General features: G+C 40.8%; 1 protein-coding gene across 6 annotated transcripts in view; it reads left to right on the top strand.

The window, feature by feature from the left end:
* dmd (dystrophin) overlaps positions 1 to 12,048 on the top strand; it is a 1,945,510-nt gene that overhangs the window by 990,133 nt on the left and 943,329 nt on the right. For all 6 annotated transcript variants that reach the window (XM_078559857.1, XM_078559853.1, XM_078559852.1 and 3 more), the window contains exon 41: positions 7,776 to 7,973. In XM_078559857.1, the coding sequence (XP_078415983.1) occupies positions 7,776 to 7,973 (198 nt within the window). The remainder of the gene's footprint in view (positions 1 to 7,775; positions 7,974 to 12,048) is intronic.

Here is a 12,048-nt window from a genome sequence, read left to right as displayed (position 1 = left end):
AGCTTCTTGAGTGTTGTGGAAGCTGCACAAATCCAGGCAAGTGGGGAGTATTCCATCACATTCCTGACTGTGTAGATGGTGGACAGCCTTTGGGGAGTTAGGAGGTGAGCTATTCATCGCAGGGTTCCTAGCCTCCAATCTGCTATTGTAGCCACAGTATTTATATGGCTAGGCCAGTTCAGTTTCTGGTCAATGGTAACCTCCAGGACGTTGATAGAGGGTGATTCAGTGGTAGTAATGCCATTGAATATCTAACGATAGTTAGATTCTCACTTGTTGGAGATGGTCATTGCCTGGCACTTGTGTGGTGCAAATGTTACTTGCCACTTGTCAGCCCAAGCCTGGATATTGTCCAGGTCTTGCTGCATTTTGACATGGACTGCTTCAGTATCTGAGGAGTCGCGAATAGTGCTGAACATTGTGCAATCATCAGTGAACATCCCCACTTCTGGCCTTATGATGGAAGGAAGGTCATTGATGAAGCAGCTGAAGATGGTCGGGCCGAGGACATTACCCTGAGGAACTCCTTTCAGTGATGTCTGGAGCTGAGATGACTGACCTCCAACAAACACAACCATCTTCCTTTGTGCTAGGTATGACTCCAACCAGCGGAGAGTTTTCCCCCTGAATCTCATTGATTCCAGTTTTGCTGGGGTTCCTTGATGCCACACTCGGTCAAATGCAGCCTTGATATCAAGGGCAGTCACTCTCACCTCACCTTGGGAGTTCAGCTCTTTTGTCCATGTTTGAACCAAGGCTACAATGAGGTCAGGAGCTGAGTGGCCCTGGCGGAACCCAAACTGGGTGTCAGTGAGCAGGTTATTGCTAAGCAAGTGCCACTTGATAGCATTGTTTATGATCCTTTCCATTACTTTATTGATGATCCAGAGTAGACTGATGGGGCGGTAATTGGCCGGGTTGAATTTGTCTGCTTTTTGTGTATAAAGCATACCTGGGCAATTTTACACATAGCTGGGTACATGCAAGTGTTGTACTGGTACAGCTTGGCTAGGGGTGGGGCAAGTTCTGGAGCACAAGTCTTCAGTACTATTGCCAGAATATTGTCAGAGCCCATAGCCTTTGCAGTATCCAGTGCCTTCAGCCATTTCTTGTTATCACGTGGAGTGAATCGAATTGGCTGAAGGCTGGCACCTGTGATGCTGGGGACCTCCGGAGGAGGCCAAGATGGATCATCCACTCGGCACTTCTGGCTGAAGATTGTAGCAACTGCTTCAAGGCTTATCTTTTGCACTGATGGGCTGGGCTCCCCCATCAATGAGGATGGGGATATTTGTGAAGTCTCCTCCTCCAGTGAGTTGTTTAATTGTCGACTGGATTCACATTCACGACTGGATGCGGCAGGACTGCAGAGCTTCGATCTGATCTGTTGGTTGTGGGATCACTTATCGTTCAATGCGTACTTGATTTAGATCTTTTATAATGCCTAATTATTATTTATGTTTTTAATGCAAAGTAGCTAAAATTATCATCAAATTTTATTTGTACTCCAGTGTTTATGTACATTTTTTGTATATACTTGATCGTTGTAGCAGGTGCTAATATTATATACTCATTTCCCATCACTTTGACAAAACTTTGTTGTCACACATCTTCAAACCTGTATCATTGCCTCTGAATCTGGTGATGCTGCTCAAAGTGGTTAAGAAAATATGCACCTCCTAAGCTTGGCTTTCAAAGTTTGGCCAGTAATTCAAAGAAGACTATTGAGACCATGTGGATGAATATTAGATTTGCTGCCTCCTCCTTGCATTGATAATTATAAAAATATAGCTGAAGGGGGATAGGAAAGACCTTTGCAGTCTTGGTTCTTATAGTCTCTCATTTGTGAAAGAAAGCTTTGCAGAAACAGAGCAACCATCTTGCATTCAACAACAGAGGCCAAGATTCTACCTAACGAGCGCTTATGCACTTAGCAGAATTTGCCTTGGCTATGTTAAGAATATGAAAAAAACAACAATTCATTGAAAGCACCTTCATAACCATCAGTTTAGGTCAAAAAGTCCTTGAATCTAAGGACACATGAGATTATCTTAGTATAATATAGGGCAGAATTTCCCTGCTAGATTTGGGACCCTGACGTCAGGACTAAATGAAGGTCCCAAGCCTGTGCTTGTTGGCAGAGAGACCAGCTCAGTAATCTCCCCAGAGGCGGCCTCCTAATTGGCTGCGTCCGAGTTCGCTGTCCTTAGGCTACCGACCCAGTCAGAGGGCTGGCAGCTCTAGAGCTTTGGCAGCCCCACTGGGATAGGTGGGCCCTGCTGAGGCAGGATTGGGGAGAATAGAGGTGATCTTGCTGGCCTCCACATCAAGCAACAAGTAACCAGCATCAAGACCAGTAGGAATCGGCCTGAAGGGAAAACCCTTCCGTTGTAATGGTCTGGACCATGATTGTGGCCTTTCATTAATTCAGTCTCCTCTTTGTGGCATGGAGCCTCTGTCTCCGATGGCCCCCAGCCTACCACAGGGAGGGCACTTCCATTAAGCTGGTGGCCTGCACACTTGGTGAGGGGCTGCTCAGCCGGCAAAATGGAAGAAAGACTGCAAAATCCATCTGAATTGAGGCCATAACAGTGCAATTTGGCTGCCCGTCTCCATGTGGTGGGCAGCTGACTCATGTCTCAATGCAATCCTGGAAACCCTCCCAGTCAGCAGGAGTGAATCAGGGAACTGTCCTGATGTGATTCCCCCCTGCCTATTTTCCTGGCCCTCCTGCCTTCAAGTCTGGCACCACAGGGCTGGGAAAATTCAGCCTACAAATTCTGCATTCTTCAAAAAAAAACAATGGAACTTTTTCAGATGTTCAGAAAATCTGTAGAAACAGTATATAAACCCAAAATACATAATGCCATGATAGTTCAGCAAAGATTCAGCAATAATTGCTGTAAGACTTTTTTCCTCCTCTGCCTTCTTGGATAAAAAGCATTTATCTGCTCAGAGCACAGTTCCACAGAAACCTTTGCTATCTTGCACTTGGCTAAGTGGCCATTATTTATGTAGCAGTTTCGGTAGTGTGTTTTGGAAGGCTATTTATCGGCAGGACATAATAGCTGAGGCCAATCCTCTCCTTATCTAACATCCAAGCAAATGCATTTCCAGCAGAGGCTGCCGATAGTGTTTTTGAACCTTGGATCATGTTCCCCCTAACCCGCATACTTCCAGCTAGCTCATGGTTCATGGGATTATTGTTCCCTCCCTAAAGCATTAGTGCTATTTTTAGTGCTCTACAGCTTCCCAAGCAGGAATCGATTAATTCAGTATAATTGGGGATTCTGAACCTTGCTGGTTTTTATTGTTCAACTACTCAGTTGGCAAACTCTTGCCAAGTCCTTGGGGGGAGTATAGTTTTGAGATCTATACTCATTTTGACCAGAAACAGCAACATTTCCGTGTGACTAGATGCCAAATAGTATTCATCCAAGATGTGACAAATTGTTCAATTATCAACAAACACCACTCTTTAAATAATGGATTTAGTTGTGTTTATCAGTCATAAGTAGATAATTGTTCTCTGTTAGCACAGTCCACTATAAGGTGTCAATAAATTAGAAAATAATCATTTGGTAGGACAGAACTTGAGTATTGCTGAAAAAAGAAACAGTTTTTGTTGAAGCTTTTTATCTTATACTCATCAGGACAATTTGCAAGAAAATACCAATATCAGGGAAACAACATATTTATACAGTATGAAAAGAGAGTGCTGATTGGTTGGCAAATAAACTCTGATTGGTAGAGGTGTTGCCATGGAGAATATACCAGTTGATGGTGACTGACAGTTATTTGCACTGCAGCACTATATCATGGCAATCTAGACCCGCCACCATTGTGTGAATCGGTATTCATTGAGCTTATGAACTCGGCAACTCGCATAGTTCAGTTCAGCTTTAATGACACCATGTATGCCCAAATAGATGGTGTTGCCACGGGATCCTCAGCTCTCACAAACATCTTTGCTGGGGGTTCTATGAGAAACGTGCCTTTGATGGAATGACACCCAACCTCCTACCCCTTGTATATTTCTGCTATGTGGTGATACGTTTGCTATATATAAATCTACAGCTGCATGTAATAATTTCCTTGCATGTCTTAATGGGCTTCACTTAGCACTCAAATTCACATATGAAATAGAGCAGTCAAATGAACTCCCTTTCGTTGATGTACTAGTTGAGAAACCTGCCAGCGGGTTTACCACGGTCTACTGCAAGCCTACCTCCACTGGTCAATATACATGTTGGGATTCTTATAGTTCTACGGACTACAAGATTGGCCTCATTGGCAAAGTCATAAACAGGGCACAAGCCATTTGCTCACCATGCAAGCTTGGTGCTGAAATAGGGCACATCAAAGACATCCTGTGGGATAATGGCTACCCTGATCAGATCATTTCACACTGTATATCATGCAAACTCATCGTTACTTTTGGCCTTGAAAAGTGCCTAGTCTATCTCAGATTACCATGGGAGGGCAAGGTATCTCAAAAATTTGAGCAACAGGTGAAGCTAGCTGTTTCATGCTGCTGCTATGCAATAGCAACACAAGTGATAGTTACCACTAACAAGATGCCGCCATCAAGCCAAAAGACGTTCTACGTATCATACAAATTAGTAATGTGGTGTATGAACTTTGGTGCCAGTATGATGTTAGGTATGCAGGCCGTATATCCCAAAAACTGGAGGATCCTATTAAACAACATGTCCCTTCTGTTGTTTGCAATGGGCAAGGTATGGACTTTACCCAACCAGCCCGTGTTTGTAAAACTCAAAACACAGTGTCCAACATTAGGTGTGATTCTGCGAGTGGACAACATTTGCTAAATAATCCTTAGTCTGCTTAGAATTATGCTGGTAACCAATCTAAGGTTGTTAGTCAGGCTTGCAATATGGCGCATTTGGAAGTTACATATATTAATACATAGGACCCTATTCTTTGCAGACAGAAAGAACACGTACATGTAATGCACCTGTTTCAGCTAAAGTAAGTGACAACCTTTTGCTAGTTCATTTCCCAGGGCAATGTCTTGACCGATCAGAGTCAAGCTGCTTGGTTTAAATTTCAAACAATGCTTGGCAGTTAACTGTCAGTCACATCAATTGGTGCATTCTCCATGGCAATACCTCTGCCAATCAGAGTCTACTTGCCAACCAATCAGCATTCTCTTCCCATACAGTATAAATATGTTGTTCCCACTGACATTGGTATTTTCTTGTGAATTGTCCTGATGAATGCAGGACGAAAAGCTTTGCCAAAAAAGCCTCTTTCTTTCAGCAATACTCAAAATAGAAAATACTGCAAGTACAGAGCAGATCTATTTGCCCTTCATCAGAACTGTTTTAATCACTTTCAAAAAAATGTTAGATTAATACTTGTCCGGAAAGCAGTTGGATTTTTAATAAGTTGTATTTTTATAACTTACAGTACAGGAAGAAGGGGGAAAATCATCCTACCTCCACATTATCATGATAAACCTTCATCTAACTACTCTAGCTGAACTGTGAAAACCAGGTTTAGCAGATGCACAATTTTTGACCACTTTGGCCTGAGTCTGATAAATTTGCTCAATGATACAAGATTGAAGATGTATAACAGCAAGAGTTATGGATATTAATAGATCAGGATTTAAATGGGGACTTGGAAGAGAGCCTGGAGATTTTGGATGAGAGTGTGTGGAGAAGGAAGTCCCTGATTAAGGTAGCCATGAAGAGGTTGTGAAAGAAGCATGCTTCTTGGGCTGAATGGCTCTTTTTTTCTTCCAGCTTTCTTATGTTCTTCAATTATCACCTTTGCTTATTTTTTTCCCTTCAATTCCCATCCCTGTCCCTGATAGAATCGATTGCACATGAATCTATTGGGCAAACAATTTCCCATGTATCTTCCTTTATGTTTTATGTTGACTCATTCACAAATTACGAATAAATAGAAAAACAAATTGTATCTCCAGCTTTACATTTGAAACATTATTTTTTTCTGTTGGTGCATAGGAGATTTAAAATGATCAAACATAAGCAGTTACCCCAAACAGGTGTAGTGATTTAGTTTTTAAACCATTCAATAACAACAATAACTAGACACTACTCTGAAACATAGGACATTGCTATGTATTTGATCTATCAAGTGCAAGATAACACTTTAATCTTTGAGCCACCTGAGAGTTCCATATTCCAGGGTAAGCTTAATGTAACATATAAAGCTAATAGTCCATGATTGCCCTAAATGAATAATCAATTGACTTATTCTTTTGCCAAAATCATTATCAACAGGATGTCTTGCATTGCTGAGGTAAAGTGTGAGCTTTTTGAGCCAATTGCTTTATTTTTAGCATTCAAGATGAAGTCGGAGAAATCTAACCTAGTGAAATTTAACATAACCTTCACACAATAGTGGGAAATGTTTGAAATTGTATTTTAACTGCAGAGAACAAATGGCCAGATTCGATTCTTGACAGGAAATATATCATTTTATTCTGTGTTATTAGTTGTTTTAATTGTGCTTAATGCATTCCATTCAAGATTTATTGTTCTCAAAGCTGTTTTGGGGTGGAAGGAAAAAAAGTTGCATGGTATTTGAGCCTTACTTTACAGTGTTCATTTTCTGTGGAGCTGTTTGAAACAATGCTGCTATTTTCACCATTAAACTCAAAAATGCTTGCAGCTGTATCTGTTTAACACATGCTCAGAAATGCTGCATCATATGTTCCATCTTGAAGACACACAAGGCTGCATGATATTTTTTCAATTTATTTTGACATATTTCCCAGTGAATTCCATGCTGCTTCATTACAGTCCCGATTCGTTTTTCTGTTCATATCATTTTTTTTATTTGAGTAGTTGTTTATGAAGCTAATTGGTTAGATTGTAAAGTATATATCACCAGTGTAGCTGAACGGCTAATGTCAGGTTGCTTGATCTTAAAATCTTTTTTTTTGATGGTGAGATATAACAGTACCCAGTGTTTGAATAATTCCTCACTTGTTATCATAAACAACAATCCAACCAAACTTTAGTTTGGAAGAGGGGACGATAGTGGGATTGGTTGATTGTTTAAATCTTTTTTACTGACCTCAGTTCAAACAGTTACTTTCTTACCATTTTTAAAACAATGATTGATGCTAAGTAAACAAATTAATAAAACACATTTGCCTTAATTATGGAGCCTGTACAGTTGTTTGTTAAATTGTAGAAAAAGGAACTTGTATTACTTCGGAGTTTACTGAGAGCAGGTAAATTGAGATGTTATTAAAAGCTGTGTGGCACCGACTTTGAACAGCTTTTACAAACTGCACTTAACTTTGCTCAGACTATATCCTTAATTTTACTGCTTCATGGAAAAAATAACCACTAGATTGGGCTACAAGTTCTACTCCACAGAAATAGTCATTTATTAATTTCCCCTTACAAAATAGGATTTTATATTTAGCAGGAACACTTTTGCAGTAATCTCTGCAGCTGGTGGAATAAAGCTACCTCCGTTTTAGTGCCTTGAGTTTACAATCCTTAAATCTGATGTATGATTCTATCTTCCTAACTGTGTCATAACCAAAATTGACTTGCATACTTTCCAAAAAGAAAATTGCTTCTGTGTAAACTTATGTTAAAGGAACCTTTGAAAGACCATATCTACTAATAGTACTATTAGCTGCAACAGGTCAAGTGATTTTGCAACAATTGGAGGTTTTGCCAACCTAGGTGAGGCAATTTTGTTGTTTCAGCCCCAATGATTATTTTGTTGTTGTTGAATATCATATTGTATTTTCATACCAGCAAAGTATTTACGAAGAGAACATTGTAACTGTGCTGACTGAAGGGATACTGCCTGAAACCTCTTATGTGCCTTCCGCCTACCTGGCAGAGATATGGCAGCTTCACCAAGCTGTGTTTGATGTGGAAGTTCAGCTCAACTCCCTGGAGCTCCAAACCAAGGACTTTGAAGATTTCTCTAAGCAGGATTCTTGTTTAAAGGTAGGATATACTGAAGTGAGGGAAAAACACCATTAACTGGAGTCAGGTTAAATGAAGATTGCATAAGCAGTTCATCACAAAAGTTGAAAGTAAGAAATTGCTTTGTAGCATATTTGTTTAATGGCTGTCATTAACAAGTTACTTCCTCTGCCTGTACCAGCTTTAGACTATCTCAATCCTAGCCATCATACAAATATTTTGAAACTGTCTGTTATGTCTAACTAGAGAAGTTGACTCTTTAGGAACAGGAATAAGTCACGTGATCCATTGTGCTTGCTTTGCTATTTTTGAGAGTTGTAGCAGCTTTAGTTTTACAATAAAAGTCCCTGACTTTCCTCAATATCCCTTAATATCCTTCTTTCTTATAATGTTTCCCTCTGAAATAGCTTAGTCGATCTTGCAATTATGCCTCTTGGGATAAGGTTTTTCAAATCTCCTAATTCTTTATCTGAATTATTTATTTTTCCTGGATTTGCTTATTCCAGATTCCACGATTTTTCGGGAAAAGTCCTTCCCAATTTTCTTTTTCAGTGTTCTTCGTTATTTTAAATATCTCATTCGATTTCACCTGTTAGCTTAGATATCTTAGCTATCTCTAGGAAATACAATCCAAGTTTATCCAGTTTCCCATCATAGCTCATGGTTCTTTTATCTCAGTTATACAAACATACAGAGGCTACTTGGCCGTTTGAGCCTGCTCCACCATTCAGTGAGATTATGGCTGATCTGATTGTAACTTTTGACTCCACATTTCCGCCTATCCCCGATAACCTTTCACTCCCTTGCTTATCAAGAATCTGTCTAGCACTCCTTAAAAATATTCAAAGACTCTGCTTCCACCGCCTTTTGAGGAAGAGAATTCCAAAGACTCATGATCCTCTGAGAGAAAAAAATTCTCCTCATCTCAGTCCTAATTGGAGGACTGCTTATTTTTAAGCAGTGGCCCCTAGTACTAGATCCTCCGACAAGAGGAAACATCCTCTCTACATTGACCCTGTCAAGAATCTTCAGGACCTTATATGTATCAATCAAGCCACCTCTTACTCTTCTAAACTCCAGCATATACAAGCCTAGCTTGTCCAATCTTTCTTCATAAGACAACCCACCCATTCCAGGTATTAATCTGGTAAACCTTTTCTGAACTGCTTCCAACACATTTACATCCTTCCTTAATTAAGGAGACCAATACTGTACACAGTACTCCAAATATGTTCTCACCAATGCCCTGTATGCATGAAGCATAACCTCTCTACATTTGTATTCAATTCCTCTTGCAATAAATGATAACATTCTATTAGCTTTCCCAATTACTTTTTGTACCTGCATATTGGCATTTTGCAATTCATGCACTAGGACGCTTAGATCCCTCAGTATCTCAGAGCTCTGCAATCTCTCATCATTTAGATAATATGCTTTTTTTTTATTCTTCTTGCCAAAATGGCCAATTTCACATTTCCTCACGTTATACTCCATTTGCCAGGTCTTTGCACTCAACTAAACTGTATCCCTTTGTTGCCTCCATGTGTCCTCTTCACATCTTGCTAGCCTATCTATCCTTGTGTCATCAGCAAATTTAGCAACCACACCTTTGGTCCCTTCATCCATGTCATTTGATCCCTGTGGCACACCACTTGTTACATCTTGCCAACCAGAAACCAGAAAGATCCATTTATGCCTACCCTCTGTTTCCTGTTAGCTAGCCAATCTTCTATCCATGCCAATATGTTACACCCTACACCATAAGCTTTTATTTTTCATAATCACCTTTGATGTGGCACCTTATCAAATGCCTTCTGGAAAACTAAATATAGTACATCCACCAGTTCTCCTTTACAGCATATGTTACTTCTGCAAAGAACTCCAATAAATTGGTTAAACATGATTTCCCTTTCACAAAGCCATGTTGACTCTGCCTGATTGCCCTGAATTTTTCGAAGTGCTATAACATCTTTACTAATAGCTTCTAACATTTTCCCTATGACAGATGTTAAGCTAACTGGCCTGTAATTTCCTGCTTTCAGTCTCTGTTTTTGAATAAAGGAGTTACAGTAACTACATTCCAATCTAATGGAGCCATCCCCAAATTGAGGGAATTTTGGAAAATTAAAACCAACGCAACAACTATCTCACTAGCCACTTCTTTTAAGACCCTAGAATGAAGTCCATCAGGACGAAGCGACTTGTCAGCCCACAACTCCAACAATTTTCTCAGTCGTGCTACCCTGGTGATTGTAATTTTCCCGAGTTCCTCCCTCCCTTTCATTTCCTGATTTACAGCAATTTATGGGATGTTACTTGCATCCTCTATAGTGAAGACCAATGCAAACTACTGGTTCAGTTCATCTGCCATCTCCTTATATCATTGGATAATACCAGAGATGAAGGAACTAAGTTATGATGACTTTCTGAGTTTTTCTGAAGGCTTTTCCGAAGATGTGATGCTCAGAACTGAAAACAGTATTTCAGATGTGGTGCACTGTGACTGCAACAATATTTGCTGCCTTTATATTCTTCACCTGCTGTGATCCTGGGTAGCCTGTTCGGTTATGATTAGCACATGCGTTAGCTTTTAGTGACATATACAAAGAACAAAGAAGAGTACAGCACAGGAACAGGCCCTTTGGCCCTCCAAGCCTGCGCCGATCATATTGCCTGTCAAACTAAAACATTTTGCACTTCCGAGGTCCGTACCCCTCTATTCCCATCCTATTCATGTATTTGTCAAGCTGCCTCTTAAACACCACTATTGTACCTGCTTCCACCACCTCCTCTGGCAGCGAATTCCAGACATTCACTACCCTCTGCGTAGAAAACTTGCCCCAAACATCTCTAAAGCTTTCTCCTCTCACCTTAAATCTATGTCCCCTAGTAATTGACTCTTCCACCCTGGGAAAAAGCTTCTGACTATCTACTCTGTCCAGGCCACTCATAATTTTGTAAACTTCTATCAAGTCGCCCCTCAATCTCCGTCGCTCTAGTGAGAACAATCCGAGTTTTTCCAACCTCTCCTCATAGCTAATAACCTCCAGACCAGGCAGCATCCTGGTAAACCTCCTCTGCATCCTCTTCAACGCTTCCATATCCTTCTGGTAATGTGGCGACCAGAATTGCACGCAATTTTCCAAGTGTGGCCTAACCAAGGTTCTATACAGCTGCAGCATGACTTCCCAGCTTTTATACTCAATACCCCTGCCATATGCCTTCCTGACTACCTTATCCACCTGCGTTGCCACTTTCAGTGACCTGTGGACCTGTACACCCAGATCCCTCTGCCCTTCGATGCACATAAGGGTTCTGCCATTTACTGTATAATTCCTACCTGTCTTAGACCTTCCAAAATGCATTGCCTCGCATTTGTCCGGATTAAACTCCATCTGCCATTTCTCTGTCCAAATCTCCAACCGATCTATATCCTGTTGTATCCTTTGACAATCCTCTTCACTATCTGCAACTCCTCCAACCTTAGTGTCATCTGCAAACTTACTAATTAGCCCAGTTACATTTTCCTCCAAATCATTTACGTATACTACAAACAGCAAAGGTTCTAGCACTGATCCCTGCGGAATACCACTAGTCACAGCTCTGTAGTCAGAAAAGCACCCTTCCACTGCTACCCTCTGTCTTCTATGACTAAGCCAATTCTGTATCCATTTTGCCAGCTCACCTCTGATCCCGTGCGACTTTACCTTCTGTACCAGTCTGCCATGAGGGACCTTGTCAAAGGCCTTACTGAAATCCATGTAGATAACATCCACTGCCCTTCCATCGTCGATCATCTTTGTCACTTCCTTGAAAAACTCAATCAAGTTATTGAGACATGACCTCCCCTTCACAAAACCATGCTGCCTCTCACTAATACGCCCATTTGCTTCCAAATGGTAGTAAATCCTGTCACGAAGAATCTTCTCCAATAATTTCCCTACCACTGACGTAAGGCTCACCGGCCTGTAATTTCCTGAATTATCCCTGCTACCCTTCTTAAACAATGGAACAACATTGGCCATTCTCCGGTCCTCTGGGACCTCACCCGTAGCCAGTGAGGATACAAAGATTTCTGTCAAGGTCCCAGCAATCC

This window comes from Cetorhinus maximus, chromosome 16, assembly GCF_964194155.1.
Source record: "Cetorhinus maximus chromosome 16, sCetMax3.hap1.1, whole genome shotgun sequence".
Taxonomy (NCBI): domain Eukaryota; kingdom Metazoa; phylum Chordata; class Chondrichthyes; order Lamniformes; family Cetorhinidae; genus Cetorhinus; species Cetorhinus maximus.
This window is presented reverse-complemented; position numbering and strand designations above follow the sequence as displayed.